General features: G+C 38.3%; 1 protein-coding gene across 1 annotated transcript; it reads right to left on the bottom strand.

Moving 5' to 3' along the window:
- Positions 1–4,561: 4,561 nt before the first annotated feature.
- nmu (neuromedin U) lies at positions 4,562–9,342 on the bottom strand. The gene is made up of 8 exons (XM_022751534.1): positions 9,195–9,342; positions 7,915–7,970; positions 7,766–7,813; positions 7,589–7,642; positions 7,438–7,467; positions 5,371–5,424; positions 5,226–5,268; positions 4,562–4,606 (listed from the first exon to the last, which is right to left on the bottom strand). Exons 1-7 carry the CDS (start codon positions 9,340–9,342, stop codon positions 5,233–5,235), a joined length of 426 nt encoding a protein of 141 aa, XP_022607255.1. The 3' UTR covers positions 4,562–4,606; positions 5,226–5,232.
- Positions 9,343–21,410: the final 12,068 nt, after the last annotated feature.

Raw genomic sequence — 21,410 nt, 5'->3', positions numbered from 1 at the left:
TGTATCAGATTGCTGCACCAGAACACGTCACGCTATATGAATCCAAATGTACAGATTCAAATTACTTCAAAGGGCATTTATTACTGAAGCTGTGTATTAAACTCTTTAACTCACAGAAACCATTAAGTTCATTCTTGAAAACACTAAATCTGAGTCACCATCCCAAAGTTTGAAACAACATGAACCTGATTTTAGAGATTCAATATGGCCATTCTTGTCTGTTTATCTCAATAAATACCAGAGCTGGCCATGGCACTGTATTCTGATGACATTTTTTAAGAATCAAATTTAAACTTTATTTCATTGCAAGAAGCAGCCATTACTATTAGACACTTGTTTTCACATGTAAGAGGCTGGATCACAATTAAGACATCTCTGATCTGCACAGCTCATCGTGTTACCAAGTAGTCCCATATGATTCTGGTGCAAATCATTCACAACCCAGACATTATTACAGCGTTACTGAGGCATTTATGGACACGTCTGACAGGTACAACAACATATGAAGTGACTATGTGATAACAGCAGAGCAGATATATGCGAAAACAAATGCTGGAAAGTGGGAGTGAAACGCAGTTGCCACAGATCTAGTGATTAACACCAAGGGAAAAACAGACATACCGTTAAAAAAAGGAGGCAGTAGATGCGGGGAAGACGTGTGCGGCTTTCAGGTACGTAAAGTCCCCTGAACCACAGCCGGCCGTGAAGTGACAAGCCCGGGTACAGGCACGTCTCTCCGCCTGTCACCCCCGCTGCCGCTGATGCCGGCCGGCAAAACCGGGCAGTGATTGCTAGAAGGCTAACGCCACCTAGCTTACTTTGCTAACGTCAATTACACAGACAAAACAACAGCTTTTATAGTTTGGCACACCTACTGCGACACAGGACAAACACTGTCGAGGCTCAATTATCCGGGAAAAATTACACAGCCGTTAATTTTCCGCAGGCAAGCGACTTTACAGTGTAACGTAGCGAGCGTTCAACTCGTCTGCAACCACGTACTGTACGCTGTGTGTCAACCCACTTTTAGCCGGAGCTAGCTAGCATGCTAACATGCAGCATTAGATAAGAATGTGGGTCACCGGGCCTCCGGCCAGTCCTCTTGTCACCTAACAAGACCCAAAAAAAAAACGGTTCCGTTTGTGGCTTCACGCCTGACAACAGCGCACGGAGAAGCGGCAGAGACGAGCGACACGAACACGGAGCAGAGCTGACCGGTGGAGATGTCACACTTACCCCCCGAACAGGCTCCCTTTTCATCGGGATATCCCCGCACCCAGTGGCGCTGCTGACGGTTGACTGCGCAGGGCTGAGGCAGGCTGACTGAAGTTGGAAGGAGAGCCAACCGGGCCTAATGCTGTACTCCAGATAACACACATGCCTGTGAGAGGGAGGTAATCAACATCCAGGTTTTAGCACATTACCTGTCACACTCAGGTATCTACGTTATGTAGCCTACTGGTATAGAGTTTGTTTATTAGGTTTTACAGTGTTAAGTCTGACATTAGACTGAACCACTTGTAGAAAGGAAGAATTCAAAACTATTCCACTGTAGCTTTCCCCCCCCCCCTTTTTTTTGGAAAAATGTTGTATAATTTATTTATTTTATACTTATTTGAAAGTTTTTTTAGTATAAAAATAAAAAACATAATTCCTCCTGAGTAAGATTTTTCGTTTTTTGATCATTTTTAATGTCATTTTATCGGGGAAAAGATGTAAAATAAAAAATATTCCAAATTCTTCCTAAATCCCATTTGAAAGATATTTTTTTAGCATTAAATGTTTATAATTTCTAATTTTATGGGTATACTACCACGCAGGTAGGCTTATGTGTGTGCCCTGGCTTTTACAGAAGCTTTTTGCCTATTTTTTAAATCCAGTTATTTCAGTCATTGTTGTCAGCGGGAACACAGACACACTATGAATAAAGAAAAACATCTTAGTTTAACAGTGTAGTTCTTCTCTCTGCCCTTTAGACCGGTGCCTTTGGATTAATTGACCATCATATTGTTTTAACGTTTCCCCATCTCCGGCGTGGTACTCGTCACCATGGCAACAGCCAAGTGGCAAAAGCTGCGATATCATTTTTGGCCACAGTAGTGAAGTGGAAGAGTGGGTGGCGCTGTTTCAACATTTTGACTTCAGAAGACTGAACTTGACTGTTAATGAGTGAAAAAGAAAACATAATATACAATTCACATTTATTAGCTTTAATATTTATTATATTGCACATATCCTTTGATTATCCCAGTATCGTGAATTTCACCTAGGGGATAAATAAAGTATCTATCTATCCCATACAGTATGTTCATTTTATTCTGAAGAGGCAGGGGCAGAGGGTTGTGTTCTGACCAGACTCTAAACACAGGTTTTGCATATCATCTCTGTGTTTACTGGTAATGCTAATTGAGTTGCATGCATCAAATGCAAATTGTTATAACATGACTTTACATTCACATGTCCTGGAAGATTCTCCCTGTTAAAGTGCCAAATGGGCAAATCAAGCTGTTTGTTTTTTTATCACTCCAGCTTTAAAACAATATTCTTCAGTCAAACTGTCACAATCTTCCTGTTGTTACTCAGGTAATAGGAGTCACATTGAGTGAACCAGCCTTACATTATCGATTGAAGTCCAGGATAAAGTGCTGTAGTGGTTTTATAGCCTGTTTTATTGAGTTTGCCAGAGAGTCATGGGATATTTGACACAGTAACTCTTTCTCTACTAAAATCCAAAGGCTCTCAAACCAGTTAAAACTTGACTGTGAAAACACATTGTTGTTTATGGTGAAGTCACAATTGCAAGCACTCCATCTTGATGAGGATGTTGGGAGACGGCCAAGAATGTTCTGCTCTGTAAATTGCTCACATTCAGCGTGGTGGGTGGTTTGCTGTGGTGCAGCTGAACATTTAAAGAACTGATACTGAGGCTAACACACCAAATACCAACAATCTAACTCTCTATAACCTCTATACCTATAACCTATAACTTCTGTACCTGTACAGATTTAACTGTATCTGTCATCTGGATTAGGGTTGTTATGATGGGCTGAGGACATGAAATATATGTGCATATAAAATAAATACACATAAGTAAAAATTATATATGAAACCTATTACAAACTGGAACAATGTCATATATTGACATATATGTCTAGCCCATACAAATTTGTATTTTTATCTATTTTTGTTTATATTTTAGGCATATTACATAAATGTAGTGTCCAAAAGTCTGAGACCACTTTGACAGAATGTGAAGATAGACATGTTTAAAATTAATGAGAAATGAATAAGAAAAACATATATAAGCATATATGTTTTCTATATTTATGTTGTTTTAATAAACTTGCATTTATAAATTAAATATATATTCTTAACACATGTGATTGCAACATGTTATCATACAGATATTTATTTATTATATGTACACATACAAATTTTACTATGGGTATTTCATATATGTTATAAACCTATATCTTCATGTATGCATATATGTGATAATATTATATATCCTTATAAGTGACATATATGGCAACATCACTCTTGATATAATGACATGTCATATATTACATTCATGTATGGGAATCTACATCTGATAGGATTAAGGTGGTCTGTACTTTACATGGTCAATGAAACACATAAACCAAGATATACAATCAACCTATCAATCAAATACATTCAACAATATATATTGTGCTATATATCAATATAACTTCACCAAGGTGGTGGAAAGACATCCTGACTTTAACTGGCGGAGCATGGCGACATCTACTGTTCATAACAGTAATTACACGTTCATGCTCCCATCACATTAGACACTTCTTGATAACAATCATAATTCAAGTAGAGAAAGAAAGGAAGAAAATATATAAAGTAAATTTATAAAAACTAAATGTTTATTTTTATCATAAGGGTGTTGAGCTGGGTGTTGTTCCTTTTAAAAGAGGTCTGATTAGTGAGTCAGGCTTGTTGTTTTCAGAGCATCTCTCATGTAAACCAACTAAAAACAGTCAATCCTGATATTATAAATGTTCTTGTATTAGTTTATGGCCTGTTCACTTAGTTACTTTACCTGATCAGTATGTTATTCCTCACTTTAATTTGGAATGGTGACATAAAAGATGCAAAATCCATAAAAGGAACTACTGTGACAAATACACTGCTTATTTTATTTTAGTTTTTTAATCATCAAAAAAAATACTTGTTCTAACAGTATATGCATCTTTTTTCTAAATACAACATTATATGTCAAATATAGTGGTTTAAGAACACCTGATGTGTGGTTTACTTTTCAATTCAATGCAACTTGCATCTCTATTCATGCATACAGTACTTTTTTAAAGCTTTTTCCATGAAATGTAATGAAAGATTCTTGTTTATATGACACCATGTGTAACAAATCAAACTGAACACCTGACCACATTATAGCATTTTAATGCAAATGACAAACATATAACACAAAATAAAATCTGGACAAATGACTAGTATTTTAATTATATTCTTTGTGTACATTCAGACATCACTATACAACAGTGGCGGAGGGCTGTGGTTAAAGTCTGGATCACTCAGTCGTGGGGCAGCGGCTCGGGTCTCGTCTCTACACGCTAAGCTTCAGAGGTGGAGACACACACAATTAGATCACAACACACACACACACACACACACACACACACACACACACATCTCTGACACGGTGTTAGCAGCCTGTAGTTATGTATAGTCCTACCAGTCACCACTGCCAGGGATAATCACAAGATTTTAGAGACTGTATGAAAATTACCAGAGTGGGACGGGGGTGGGGGGGGGGGGGCTGTGAACATTATCTTTTACTTTCTAAAGAAGAAGATCATGTCCAGCATTAATAATATAGCATTATTATATATAAAAAGTGCAACACCCTTCCCGTCATTATCTCAAAATTACAACAATCAAATTGGTTCAATTGAAATTGGAAGGATTCACTAATAATGAACAGAATATAGTGGGTCAGAAAGTTAGCGACTTATATATTATCTACTGGGTGATTATGATGGGAAAAATTAAATCCTGATAGACTGCTGTCCTCTAAATAAAGTAAATCACACCATTATGAATCATGGCGTACATGACAGTATGTATGTGTGTGTGTGTGTGTGTGTGTGTGTGTGTGTGTGTGTGTGTGTTTTAGACTGAATTACTGAGTGTTTGGTTGAAAAGCAAAAGATAAAAAAATGTCATCAGAGTATTACCTTTAATTTACTCATATTCTAAGGATCGTCTTCCATTTCGTGGCTGCAAGTGCAAACACAATCATATTATCTAGAGGAAGTTTATTTTTATTTTTGTTATTATTATTTTATTTTATTTTATTTCCCGATATAAAAATGTTCATACCCGATAGAGGAAGTAACCTCTGCTCTGGATTCCACCAGGTCCCTGCAGTTCAGCCTGTATAGACACAGAAACCGCAGAATTTAATGTCGCTACGAGTCTCCACACACACACACAGACACACACACTCAAACATTCACATCTGGATTTTCCAAAACAAACACTCTCTTCATCATCTCGCTCACAATTCCTCATGTGTCCACATTGTGAATGTCAGCGCTTGATAGCTTGAATGAGGGATAAGTTCACCTGTCAGCTGCACTAATTTTAGACCGTAATTACTGCAGCTTGGGAAAGAACAACTAATGCAGAGCTGGTACAGAGAGCGAGGAGCGCTGCCCAATGTGAAGCAGTGTTATTGTCTCGTAAGCTCAGGAAGGGCAAAACATAACACGCATTTCAATATTTTCCTACAAACATACTAAAGTAGAAGTCACTAATGCACTTAAATGCTGCTGTTGTAATTGTATATAAGTTCCCATCCATCAGATGCTTCTACAGTTTCCACCAAGGATCGTTTTGCAGTTGAGAGATTTTAATACATTCTGTAGCTAATGACTTTGAATTTTTATCACCCCGGTAATTGTCAGAAGAAATCACACACCACAGGATTTCATGTCAGTGCTCATGACTGATCGCATACAGTGTTTTGCTGAAAAACAAAGCATCTTGACTTCTGATTGCTTTGTTTCAATCAATCAATCAATCAGTCAATCAATCAGTAAATGTGAGATTATTTCATAAAGCAAAAAAACAGAAAATGGCGAGTGAAGGGGGGGGGGTACATACGTGCATCGAGAGTCCTCTCTCTCCTCTGTTATGGAGTTGAGAAACTAGATGCAGGAGAGGGTGCAACATAGGGGTCTGACACACACACGCACATGCACACGCGCACACACACACACACACACACACACACACACACACACACACAGCCAGACACACAAGGGAGAGAGAAAGTAAAGAGTATGGATGGTTCACAGGCAAAGAGTGAAACACTGTTTCCCTCTGGTTAACGCACAAGAACATGCAACACGGAAATGCAAACATGGCACAGACGCCTCCTCGGTGCAGCGGTTTCCTCAGTGTCAACACGTAACATTCTGCATTATTTATCACAGCAGTGATGGAGGAGCAGAGGACGAGATAGCTCCATGTTTCATTGAAGGAAGATGTTTTGTTGAGGCAGGTGAATGTGCGTCCTGGGATGTTTTGTGGGTTTCAATGAGCGTAAATACACATTAAGGAAAATACATGAAAAGTATCATAAGTTATGTCACATCGAGTCTGATGCTGGAGGATGTGAACATTTATCACAGCTCTTTCATCGTCCCATTACATGACTCGAAATCTTTCCGACACGTTAAAATATCAGGAAAATATCAAAATGTATGTGAAAATTGAATTTCCCTCATCACTGAGTCGCAATATCAAGAGCTGTGATCACATTTCTGAGTCGCACTATTATGTCTCTGTAACTTTCCCTCGTCTCTTGATCTCGTGCAGCAGAGAAATAAAGCTGGTAGTGGAGCCATGCCTGCTGACATGCAGAGCACACAAGCAGTTAAAGCAGTGCAGGATTTCATTTGATATAATTATTTGTTAAGACCGTGTGTGTGTGTGTGTGTGTGTGTCCATTCTTACATTTCCCTGTGGTAAATGTACACCTGTATGCATTTCTGTTTGGTGATTGAAGCTTCTTTTATGGCCTGACAGTAACAGCTCTGTCAGATTGTTGGATTTACTCGTCTGTTGCGCTGCGCACGTTTAAAAGTACCACACTCACGCATGAAGTGCAGTCCTGACACAATGTGGAGGCGCTCTCTTAGGTCAAGCAACACACTGCAGCAGTGCAGATTTATCTGTAGACTTACTCACCATCCTCTGTGACAAGGCAGAACCTTGTGGTCCAGAGTAATGAAATAAAAACTGCACATACAGTGCATGGCATTGAAAAAAAAAAGAAAACACTCACGCACACACACAAGGCAACACAAATTTGTCATTAGGTTTAATGTCTGTATGGATCCAGTCAAACCATTTCAGGGGAAAGTCGTAAGTCGTACTCACCCTTTTACTGTTTTCTCGCACTTTCAGCTCCTGAGAAGAAAACAACACGTCATTCCTCTCGGATTCAAAGAGTCATTTCATGTCAAATCTTGCAAGTAGCACCAAAACTTAAGAGCTTTCACCCAGTAAAAGAGTGTAAAGTGTGATGTACCTTTGACTTCTGAACCAGCATCAAGACACAGAGTTCCCCTAAGACATCAGATGCCTGGAAAAGAAACCAAAGAGAAGAATTAAAAAGGGCTAAATTAATTTAGAAATAAAGAATGTACCCCAAATGTGTTTGTAATATCTGTTTAAAGAAATAAAGAAGGAATCACACCTCACTCACCCAGAACTTCAGGTCTGCAGAGAGGTAGGATGAGCACACAGCGTCTATCTGTGGAGCCACACAGAGCATGATTAAGACAGAAAGAAAGAAAGAAAGAAAGAAAGAAAGAAAGAAAGAAAGAAAGAAAGAAAGAAAGACAGACATCATACCTGGCTGAGTAGCTGCCTCTGCTCTGTTGTGGCTTGCTGAAGTTCTGCTGGAGCACCTTGAGTTTCACACAACACACAGTTAATAACTGAGGCTGAAATGACTCGAGACACATGCTGCCATTTTAATATCATCCTCACAACACGTTCACATCTGACAGCAGTCGTACATTTTATTGACAGAACGCTAATGAAGCTCCTCTGCTGACGAACATGATTGCAGCGGATGTCCATTAGCAGGGGTAAAAAGCTTTGCTCTATAACACGGAGGAAGTTATTGTCCACCATGTTGATGTGAGGTCACTGCTTCTTCACACTTTCATGAATAAAAACCACTTTCATCAACTCTTCTCCTTTTCAGAGCGCCATGTCGTGGTCGCCATCATCATCACGCAGCTCCGACACTGATGTGGGGAGAAGAGACTGTCAATCTGCATATTCAGACATTTCAATCACTGCTGACTTTGTGTCAGTCAGTGGACACATCCAATCAGACGCTGCGACATCAGAGCGCCGTCTCTGCCTGCAAGTGTTTCACCAAACTGTCTCGTCTGTGTCACATCGTTTAAGAACAACAGAGATGGATAGGTGGAAAAAAATATATATTTGTAATGTGAACCATGTTAAATGTATAGAATTGATCAGGCAGCACACTGACGAACAGTTAAGTCACATGGAAAACAATATTCAATATATAAGGTTATAATATTAAAAAGTTTAGGAGATCCTTTGTCCCCACTGCCATCAGGCTGTATAACACCTGACCTGGATAATCAACTATTATTCTTTATTATTAACTATTATTATTACTAATAATGAGCTGCATTTCCCCTTAGGGATAAATAAAATATCTATCTATCTATCTATCTATCTATCTATCTATCTATCTATCTATCTATCTATCTATCTACTTTTAATGTAATTCATTCATTTTACATTAGTTTTCACTATACTAATGCTTATATTATTATGTTATATATAGAGAGAGAGAGAGATAGATAGATACTTACTTTATTCTAAATTCAACTGTCCAGCAGCTCAGTAGTATTATATATTATTATATTAGTCATGTCTATTAATTCATTTTTCACATTATTGTATAAAAGTATAAGACAAACCATCACAAAATTATAAATACATAATAATGTACATTTATCTCATACTTTAGTAAGAACTAATGTGTATGAATGAATTAAATTGAAAGTAACAGTAGATAGATAGATAGATAGATAGATAGATAGATAGATAGATAGATAGATAGATAGATAGATAGACTGACTTACTTTTGCACACTGGTATGGTGAGGATGAGCAGGGCTGCGAGGGTGATGCTGGCCGTGCTGAGTGGACTCATGGCGGTGCTGCTGAGGCTGTGCAGGCTGCTGGAGGCTCCGCGGGGCGCAGGCTGACTTTGGCTCTGGAAGGTCCTCATCCCCCTGTCTCTCTCTCTCTCTCTCTCTCTTTTCTCTCTCTCTCTCTCTTTTTCTCTCTCTCTCGTTTCTTGTTTTTTCTTCTCCTCTTTTTTCTTTTCTTTTTTGGGTTCTGTCCGCTTGACTTCTTGCTCTTCTGAGAGTTTCTGTCTCACGTCAGAGAAATATGAAGGCTCGTGTCACACAAACACACACACACACACACTCACACACACACCCTCCACGCGCGCTGACACCTGACTGCGTCATCGGAGGCTCCGCGCGCGCCTGAAAACTTATATGAGATGTGATGAGCGGGTTGAAGTCCCGCTGGAAAAATGAACAAGCAGGACGATGAGCAGTACTTGTTTCCTCTCGTGTCCGCGTTGAGTTTAGAGTTCGGTTTTTGTTGTGTCAGACATTTTAATTCTAGTGAGGGATGTTTTCTGTGGCTGCAGTTTGTTCTGTTGGACTGTGGGTTCTCACACTGTTCTGTGTGGGTATAATCCGACACTATAGTCCTTTGGAGAAAATGTCTCAGACTGTCTCTCCAGTGGAGACAGCTACACTTTACTTTTCTTGAAAGGCCACGTTGGTTCCCGCCATCTGTTTTATTACTCTTCACGAAGAACAACGCTCTTATCATCCAGCAATGTACTGCAACCCTTTCATATGTTTTCATTGTAAAGGTGTAAGTAGATATAAGAACAGCAACGTGAAGGTTACAGTTAACTAAGATGTCCTCATGTAAAAACTTATTTTATAGCCTGATTAAATAGATTAAATAGACCAATCAGATCCACAGCTTTGGGTTGGATTTATGTCTGTTATTGTTTAATGTATGTTTATCTGAAAACCACCTTTCAATGAATGTGTTAAGGCATAAAAATGCATTTAAACAAGATATAAAAGACACACAAGTATATATATTTATAAAGATACATGTATTTATGTGTATTTTGTGTATATATTTTTATATATTTATGGTTTTACTGTGTTGCCAGGTTGTCAGACCAATTTCCATTTTATGCTAATTTAATTTTAATTTAAAGTTTTATCTTAACTTATCTTATCTTATCTTAACTTATTTTATCTTATCTTATCTTATCTTATCTTAACTTATCTTATCTTATCTTATCTTATCTTATCTTATCTTATCTTATCTTATCTTGAGTAGGATTGAAAAGGAGTAAAGTAAAACAGAAAATAATCTACAATGGAATAAGATCGATTGAACAGGAAACGGTATTGATGATTAGCCCCAAATGTGATTTCATAAGACACTGGCAAACCCAAAGGTTTTTTCAGCTGTGATGTAAAAGAACAGAGAGTTGCAGCAGACGTCAGGTTTTCTGGGAGTTTGTGGGTCATAAAAACTCAACACTGTGTCCTCTTTTTAAACAGACGCCAAGACGTCCAGACAGTTCGTAATATGCAGCAGCAACAACCGTGTTTTGGTCCTGAATCATTCAGTGCCACACAGACCAATAGTATTTACAGACACAGTGTTTCACAGACAGGAGGCCAGTGTGAGGCCCGAGGATCAGACCAGGACTGATGTGAATTATAGTTGTTTTTCTGTCAATGCTTGAAATTGGTTGTGATTTTCTTTCCATTTGTGCTTCAGGAAAACATGTCCACACATCTTGTCCTCACCTCACTTGAGAGAAGGAAAGTGTTATTTCACGCACGGGCGACACCGTAACGATAAGTGGTTAGTTGTAATGCAATGTGAGACTTCAGAGACATCACACCTTTTAAAGCTGATTATTATTGTATAGCCTGATTTATTTCATTTTTGAGTGACATTATAAACATTTAGTCGTCCACCACAGTGTCACGGCCCTGATGGCGTCACTGATCTGACACACCAGACTGCAGAGGCACAAACTCAAGTTAGGTTCTCTGTACGACAGCAATGTTGACTTTCACATGGCCAAACTCAGAGATTTCACAATAAATCACTGGAGCTCAACATGTATTTTAAAGCTGAATTTTTGCTTTTACTTCAAAAATAAAAAAGACTCTAATTGTATGAAATATGCTCAATTTCCAATTTCTGTTCAACTTTTCATGCATTCACACCATTACATAAATTCAAATCTGCTTTATTAGAGACTCTCATTATGGATCATTACAGAATTACCTTTTCTCTACCTACCGTTGGTCTTTGTGTGAAGCTGAAATACTCCTGGGCACTATAATTCATTTTGATCTGTTACAATAAACCAGAAGACATAATAACAAAAACAGCCACTGTCCTGTTTCCTTCAGCTGTATGCACAATGAATATGAGATGAATTAATACGCTCGTACAAAGGGAAGGTGGGTTTAATGTAATTGGCTTTATTGTTACTGAGAGGGAGTTTAGATTTATCACAGCGCCGTGATGAGGAGATATGGGACAAGTGAGGCAGGCAGGAGGAGAAACAGACGCTGCTAAAGATTTATTACGTTCACGTAGATATTCCATAGCTTTGTATATAGAATACTACGTGATGAATTGTGCATTGCAGCCCTGCATCTAAGTGGCATGCACAAATAAATTCTGTTGAGAACATTAAACACTGAAAGCTTGATTCATCGCTTTAATTACCTGGCGTCACTGTACAAATGAAAGCTATTTTATAAGGGAAAATGATGTGAGAACACGACACACAGAAGACCTGCCCTCATCTTGAAATCTGATGTGACTTTGTTTGACAGCATGAAATGAAGCCCAGTGATAATTGAGTAATTCCAGGGAGTCATCACACTTATCCCCACCCTTGTCATCCTCCTACACTAATATCTCTGTCCTCTTTAATCTCCAACTTTTCCTTATTATCAAGAATTAAGACCCAACAGTGGAGGTCAATGTACAGGCGACATGATGACGAGATATACTCTCTCTGCAGCTGTGTCGTAATAACATTAAATCTTAAGGCCCTTGGAGGTGAAGTGACACCGCGTTGCTTCAGTAACTAGGCCTGATGGTTCTTTTGGTTTCCTGAAAGCTCTGGAGGAAGCTCCAATCAGTCCACCATTCTGGAGAAGTCCTGAAATGTCATGACCTTTAAACAGTTTTCTTTTGTGTGCGCTGGTCTAATTGGTTTGTTTTGGTTAAAACCCAACGGTACACAGAGAAGGTTACTGCCTGTGATTCACACATGATCTGTCTTTATTGTGTTGCTCTAATTTTACTCACATTCATGGACAGACCCAGAAATGAATTACTATTAAATAAGAAATCTGTTATAAAATGAATTTAGACGTAGATCACAATCTGCTCGGGTCTTGACAGAACTAATGAAGTCTTACCACACTTATTCATTTTGTTTTATTTCTTTGTTGAATCAAATTTGTCAGTTATTCTTCCATTTGGTTAATTCTTTTACATTTTTAAAAATACATCTGTTCGCTTTCTGGTTGAGTTTAATTAGAAGATTGTACACAAAGCTAATGTTAGCAGTTGGCTAGCTTAGCTAGATCTCTCAAAACGTGAGTAGAGTCTAATCTACGTGTAAATTACATGAATTTTACAACATATTTCTTGCATATTAGTAATTTGTTTCTGGGTTTGTCTATAAATGTGGGTAAAGACTATGGCTAGCCTTGCTAGCCAGCTGCTAACATTGGCTTCATCACAAAGACTGTAGACGGGGGAAAAAGCAAGCCTGATTCTGTGTGAGAGTTATCAGCTCAATAATTAACATGCCATATCTTATTGGTTTGATCCATATAAAAACTAAAGTGTGAAGGTGAAAATTCACCATTTTACAGAAGGGTTTGTACCATTAGAGTCAAGCTAGCTTGTCCTTCTGTTTCCATGTGTTCTGCTAAGCTAAGCAAAGTGGTTGTTAGCAGTAGCTTGATATTTAACTGACAGATGGGAGCATAGTGTTGAAATCCTTATCCAACTCCACCAGAGTGCAAATCATTTCCCAAAATAGTGAACTTTTGTTTCAGGCACTGGGCTTCATTATATGACTGAGACTCAGACTCACCAAACCACATCATCCCTCATGTTAATGTGCACGCTTGACTGATGTTCATGATTGGAAACGAGAGGAAAATGAGCAGGGAGATTAACCTATTAACAAATCACATCCTCCTACAGAGACAATTAGTTAAATTTATAAAATATGACAAGCTTCTGACTTTATTGTATTTCCAAATTGTAGGAATTATGGAAATCATTCGTCGTAAACAGCTGCATTTGGGTCATACACCAACATCCTGCAAACTGCAGCAACACATCTTAATTTTATCATTTGTTTCCATCTTGTGTATGAAATACAAGTTGCCGCCCTGACTAAAAACAGTAACTCTGTGTTTCTTACATATAACATTTTGGGCCAAACTCAGATATAGATTTGACTTTGTAACCATAAAAATACTGGTAAATGTTTTTTCTTTAGATTAAACTGAGAATATTTGTTAATATTCTGCTTCTTAGATTGGGTTGCAGACTAATTTAGGTGATGATAGTTTAATATTACATGATGATAATATGGGATTATTAACTTGCAGTCAAACCAGTACAGTGGAATCACAGTGTAACAGAGACCTAGAGACAAATCTTATCATTTTCAGTTTAACATCTGCTCTGAATCTCTAATCTCATAATGCTACTCAGGCTGATCGTATCAATTAACAGGAATCCACTTAGATTCACTCTCATTTTACATTAGGTTTTGAGCAATCATGTTATATACTACATGTCTATGAGCATCAGTTTATCAGTTCACAAGGTATCACATAATAACCAAGCACAAAACAAAAGATTATCGGTATTCGGTGTCACCTGTTTCCCAAAACGCTGAATGTAATTTACCTCAAGAACAGATTCACCTGTAGGATGTTTAGATTCAGCTGACCTGATGAGAACCAGTTTAAACTCCACAGACCTTCTTGCCTTTTTCTTTTATTTTGTCCTGATGCATGATGGTCATATAGTGCATCACATTCAGGGACATTTAATGAGGCATGAATTAAATTATACAGTACACCCTTTGAATCACAAAGTGAAGACTTGTTTTCATCAAGTGAATATGAAGATTTATTATTGAATAACAACAAGAACACGGAGGAGATGAAGCAGTAAGTAACCATGAGAGTTCTACCAGGGTCGTAGCTTGTCACAGCTGTCTCACAGAATCGTTTCATGGATGAGATTTTTAAGCATGGCAGAAATAATGATAATAATCAGGAGATAAAGTAACTGGTACAGCAAGTATAAAATCAAGCGAATGACAAGTTTGACCACAGCTGGTGAGCACTTTGCTGCGGTGGTCGCTCCTGCGTGGGCCACGCTGAAGACAGCCCAAACAGAAAACACACGCTCCTGCCAAGGCAACAACAGTGCTAAAGCCTGCTGGTATCATGGCGGTAACCTGCTGCAGAGCGGGGCCAGGTCTGGTGAGAGACTCGACCATCTCATCTATCAGTAACCAGCCACAAAACAGCAGTGACACAAAGATGATGAGTGGAGAGAATCTGACAGCAACTCCTTCTATCATCAGGGCCTTTGTCAGGGAAACACCAACAGCCACAGAGCGTTCGCAGCTGGTCGCCTCATGTCCACAGCAGCAGCAGTGAGTTCTCAGTGTAGAAGTTCTGATGTTGTGACATGAAGTATGAGGAGATTCTGGTTCTAACAGGAGTTCTACATTCTACATTTACAGTTCTACAGTCTAACAGGTGGCAGGACTTCAGCTCATTAAAACAGCAGTTTGTGCTTCACTGCTACGACACGTTTTACCTTCAGTTTCAGAAACTTTTAACACTTAAATACTGAGAGAGTAACTTGACTAGAGGTGTCCGTCTGCTGCCTCCATAACTCTGGCCATTAGAATCAGAAATAATTCATGTGTAGCTGGTTTAAAACCAAATAGGATAGAAACAAAAGGAACATTATGCAGATGATGCAACTGTTTTACTGCAGCCTGAGAAGCAAATCTTTCTGAAATGTCTGGATTAAAGCCATTATAGTGCATTAAATGCACAATTATGAGAATAATAGAGGTACAAAGGGCTGGGTAGATGTTTTGAAAATTTATATTCCAGAAAGAAGTAGTCAAGATAAATTACAAAAGGAAAATAGAGAAGATTGAAAAGGTTTTATAATCTTGGGTGAAAAGATTCTGTCATTACAAAGGAAGAATACGTTGTAATTACTCAGTTCATTTATATTTCAAAGGCGCAATATTATGGATTTTAGTTTAAAATCTTCAAAAATGAACTAAAACAATCAACATAATGAACAGTTTTGACATTATATCAAAGACGTCTCTGTATTTTGTGGTAGAGATATCTACTGAAGTTAGCATGCTAACCAACTACCAACTACAAGTTGAAGTTTAGCAGTTGTGACATTGGGGTCATGTGACCGTGGTGTAGAAGATGATCCTGCTGAACTGAACCTGTCAGGATCAGACAATTTTGTCACAGAGTTTATTTTCTGCAATCATCCAAAAACCAATGTAAAAATCCCATTGACTTTTTGTGGAGTGAACCAGGGTGATGCTAACATCGCTAACGCTAACATGTAACGTGTTGCAGCGACATTCCACCACTACATCTTCCGTCTCTCCGACCGAGTGTGAAATCGCCATCGTCGGTCTAACAACATCCAAAGAAAACAGGCTAGCAGTTACATAATCTTTTTACATTAATCATAATTTTTTTACCTCAGTCCATGCAGGTTTGGCAACATGTCATCAACTGCCCCATGTTGAGGTTAGGTTAACTCAAGCTAAAAAGCCTCTCAGGTTGGACTTATCCTCAGCGTAAAGGTCACAAAGGTCATAAAGATGTAGGTTTTTGCCAAATTAACAGTGTTAACAAAACTCCAGAGTCAGAAGCTGTTAGTCGGACTTGGTGTGCACACGTCCACGCAGTCCTGAGAAGAGGCCTAATGAAGCAGCTAGAGAACCACCGGCTCCAGTAAATAAACCGCAGGGACTTAAATGATCAACCTGCTGTCAGAGAACTTCCTGTGATGTTTAAAGCCCACACCTAAATTTACGTGTGATGCTGCACTGTTGCAATAGAAATGTCAGAGTAGAAGAAAGACAATATTTCTTTGCTTCGATGTTCTGAGTATCTTGCAGGATGTAACACTGCAAAAAAAACAAAAAAACAATGTCCTGGCGTCCTCCCTCGTTGTTTTCACTATGACGCAGCTGATAACGTCACACAATCAAATGCATCAGAGCCCTTGTTGTGTCTACCCACTGAACCTAACAAAAAAGCTTAAATAATAAAGTGTTCATAGTGCAATATGGTAACGGAGAGAATAAAAAGAACAGCACACACAATGAAAAGAGACAAAAAAAATAAATGTAAAGGTCCTGAACAAGGTAAAAACATTCTCTGATTAAGGTGAAATTAAAATGTAAAGAGAAGTTATGAAGCTGGTGACGGAGCCGTCTCCCTTTTATCGCTGAGTGCAGATTAATATCATGAGCCAACGTTCACATGAAATCATCACAGATGATATTTTACATTCTCGGATGTTGTTCTCAGCTAACTTCTGTCTTCTTTGCCATCAGCATTTTGAAATCATGTTTGTCTGCATATCCATTCACAATAATCCTCTCACATGCTCCCTCTCCCCTGAACCCTCACCTAACCCCTACCCTACACAAACAAACAGCAGAGCACTCTTGCCACCGCACAGACATACAGACTCTTTAAATTACATGATTGCTTTAAAACAAAATCGCACACATGATCGACCTTCCTAACAAGCAGAGAGCTCTGCATGGAGCGTTGCTCATGTAATAGCGGCTCTCATGCTTACTTCACTTTGGAAAACCGGCGTGTTCTTGTTTTATGTGTAATTTTGGCAGTGATGAGTGAGGACCTCACCTTGGGATGAGGTTACCAAAGTTTTCATATAGGTTCCCATCGCTGAGTCGCTTCAACTGGGTTGTTTGTCTCGCCGCACTCAGGTGTCACCATCATTTATGTTCTTCTTCCAGGATTTACCGTAAGTGTGAACGCCACATAATGGGGGTCAAGGGAAAACACCATAACAGAGGCAGAAGGACACTTGAGTTAATATGTGTTTGAAGAGGAGTCATCAGCTGTGACCTGCAACAACAACAACAACAGTGATTCAAAGAAGCAGCTAGTCATTTGTACATACACAGTACCACTCTATAATGAGACTTTGCTTATAAAAGATTTATAAATGGTTTATGATTAGGTTATTCATTCGGTTGACAACACTTAGTAAATCTTAAATAAACAATTATAAACAAGTTATAATAATAATAATAATAATAATAATAAACCCTTTTTATATAGCACTTTTCTTAACAAAGTTACAAAGTGCTTTACAGAAAGAAAAAAGGGGATTAAAAACAGCAATTAAAAACAAGAGAAAAACAAACACATCATAAAACAGTTGCATGAAAATATTGAATTAAATAAAACACAACAACTTATCAAACATTCATAAAAGCTTTCCAATAAAATCATAACGCAGTTTTCATACATTGGTGCCGATCAAGTTAATGCTTACTACTCATTAATCTGACTGAGTTACTACCATTTAAAACTGGTAAAAAGGAGCCTTATTGTAAAGTATGATCATCCTTTATTAATGACTATAATTTATAATTGGTAACTCATTATTAATAAATGGTGATGTGTTTTAACCTTTTACCAGAAATGTTTGTGACTGATGAATAAATGATTGTAAAAATGAGATCAAGAAACATGAAGGTGCTGGAGGGAGAGTCACAGAGATGTGAACAATGGGACAAAGAATGGGTGAGCAGTTCACCAGGTAAAGGAAGGTTACACCTGTGTTATAAAGTCCAGTGTTAATATCTGATCATGATTACGATGAGGACGGCTGCTGAGAGCATGTCAAGGTAAACGATACTGCCAAGGCCTCAGAGGATAAATCTGGTCATGTGATATGATCATGTGATCTGCCGTAATTTGATCTGCCAAATGAAACTTTTTGACCCTTAAGATGCTGATGGTGGTTAATTACTAGTTACTTAAAACATGTGAAGAAGCAGCAGGTACAGACACTGATGATGGAGAAAACAAAGAGATATGAGGCTGAACAGTAGATACACGTGGGCTCACTATTTGGCAAGCAACAGGTCACTGTTGTCCTTTTCATATAATGTGTTATAACAGCTTATAAATGATTTATAAAGTGTTAAAAAGCTAATTAATAAACTAGTCATAAACCATTCATAAATCCTCTATAAGGGCTGTCTTATTGTGAAGTGGTACCCACAGCTTTATTCAGTTACAATACAACAAATTGGTCTAAAACAACACTGGTGATGCGTCCTTCAAGCTCATAAAAGGCTGCACAAAATGCCATCCAGATAGCAACTCAAACATTTCTGATTCCAAACAGAAATAGAAAATGCTATCAGCCTTTAATCACCTGTGTGAATGTCAAATAGAGATTACACAGATGTAATCACCGTCCTCTGACGGCCCTTTTGTTTGCAAGTCACATCTGCATGTCCTCCGCCGTGCTTGTCACTGGGGCTCCCTCAGTGGAGCGGTGACTGACACAAGTGCATCTGGTGGGAACACCTGTCACCCCCTCACCTGCAGTGAGTCCAGTTTGCAGAGCAACCTTCTGTATCTTGAAGTGTCACTCGCACTTTGCCACAAGCAAAACTTCTGCAGTTACTGCAAATCCAGCTTGAAGTTGTTGTTTTTGTCAGTCTGTTGTAGGAGCATCGACGTCAGCGCTCACTACAGACCTTTGACATTCACAAAGTATGTAGACAGCAAAGCACCAGAGCAGCAGCTGCGGGTGAATCATGAGTAAAGGAAAGCACAACATGTGAAAGAAAGATAATTGTAGTGTGTGTGTGCGTGTGTGTGTGTGTGTGTGTGTGTGTGTGTGTGTGTGTGTGTTCTCTGTAGAATGTGTGTTTACACTGTAAAAAAAAAAAGTCCAAATATTACGGACAATAACTTTTGCAAAATTGTGAACAAGTCTGTAAAATGACAGAAATGATGTGAATTAACAGCCAAACTTCTATTTCAAGCATTATGCCAATAATAATGAATTACATTTATTTCCCATTTTTGTAAAGAAAACTTACTGTATTATTTATACAGTATTTTTCCTTTCTTAAATTACATACAAATCTATGTAAAATGACAGAAATTATCTGTAATTAAAAATGTAGCTTGTTATTATAAAGGTTACTGTCCATACGAATAATTTAAAGATCTTCTCTGTAATTTCAGGGTAAATCTTATTAGTTTTACATTTATGTGACTTCTACATTCAAACTTTGTGATTCTGGATGGAAATGTAGCAAACTTTTTTCATCACATCAAACATTCAAACAAAAAAGTTTGAAGTACTGGAATGTATCCCAGCATGCACTGGAGGGAAAGCAGGAAAATGGTTATTGTAGTTGAAGTTAGCATGTGTGCTAACGTTAAACTGTAAAACCACAGTGTAAAACGTATTCTAACACTAAGACTGATGATGAATAACGGAATTTTAACAGCAGCACAGTATAAAAATCACAACACATTAAATTCATACATGAAAAATGAAAGCAAGGTAGCCCGCCTGTGTCACCTTCTGTTTGTCCTTGTTTTTCACATAGACAAAAAAAAGCTAATGCTAGCTGCTAATGCTAGCAAGCTACCCCCTTTGTGTTCTGTTTGCCCCTATTCACCAATAAAGACCAAAAAAAAATGCTAAGGCTAATGCTAGCTGCTAATGCTAGCAAGCTAGCCCCCACCCCCTTTGTGTTCTGTTTGTCCCTTTTCACCAATAAAAAAAATAAAATAAAAAAAAAATAAGGACATGTCAAGCAGCTCCTCTTTCCACTATGAAATGTTTTTCAAGCATTCTAAGGACTTCAGAACATAAAAGATGCACCAATCAGCCATTTAAAGGTTATTTAGCATATACTGTAATAAAAACGAGACTTTATGAATAAATCTGAACAAATGATACATTTACATGTGAAGAATTTGTAGAAGAGATTCTTTAAAAAAATCCCATACTACACAACTATGTACAAAAGTGTTTAGAACGACAAAACTCCTGCTGGGCGAGAAGCGCAAAGGGTATTGATTAGGGGAATATGCAAAAGATCACAGTATAGACAATCTCTGTCATGTGCAGGGATAATACCTCAAGATGTTGATGTAATGTGGTTGATAACTGATGAGGCCAGATGCAGAAGAAAAGGCAGGTGCCGGTCCATCATTAGTGATTAGACGGGAATTCTGGTCCTGAGATAGACAAACATGTTATAGGACAATTTCTTTAGATCATATAAGTTCTTTATATTCATGTGTGCAATAACCAGGGTAGATATGAATATGCAAATATAAATACTGTATGAATATCATGAAATGTAAATGCAAGAAAATTAAGAGTAAACTACTAAGTGTGATAAGAATTCAATGTACACACACACACACACTATATAACCAACAAATTGAGTAGTACAAATATGGATATACTGCAAAATACATAAACAGACAGTCGTTTATTCATTAAGAATCAGCAGTACGAACATGTTTACACTGTGGGTCTGATTTAATCAGTGGTATAGACAAGTCTTACTTTTCAAAGTGAATGATAGCGTGTTACTCACCTAGACACTGTCTGGACTCTCTGCCGTTGGTGAGACAGGTGGAGGCGGTATTGCATCTGTACTGGCTCAGGTCCTGATAAAGACAGAGGGATGCTGAAATCTCCTGAGAAATGTAAAGACCTAGTGCACTTTCAATCATGGCTGATCTCCTAACAGGCGATTCTAACCAACCCGAAAACACTAGAATCAGCGCCCCTGTTCCTAATGTGTCCAACAGTCTTTTTCTAAGGGTGATGATGCGCAATCAGAATTTTAACCTAGCCCAGTCCCCAACAATCAACACCAGCATCTCAACCAAGTCACAAATTACACACAAATGTTCAGAAAGGCGGTACAGAGGCAAGCTGCCGATCATGTTCAGCCGCCACTAATAAATGTGGCGGTTGCCGGGCTCTTAAAATCTCTTCCTGATGTCTCAAACGGCAACAGCTGTGGTGAGGACTGACAGGGTCATTGCTGCACCAATAGGAGAAGCTGTGGAGTTGGAG

The sequence above is a fragment of the Seriola dumerili genome, unplaced genomic scaffold, assembly GCF_002260705.1.
Source record: "Seriola dumerili isolate Sdu_G_001 unplaced genomic scaffold, Sdu_1.0 BDQW01000155.1, whole genome shotgun sequence".
In the NCBI taxonomy this organism is placed as follows: Eukaryota; Metazoa; Chordata; class Actinopteri; order Carangiformes; family Carangidae; genus Seriola; species Seriola dumerili.
Note: the sequence above shows the minus strand (reverse complement) of the source record. Positions and strands in the feature narration are given on the sequence as shown.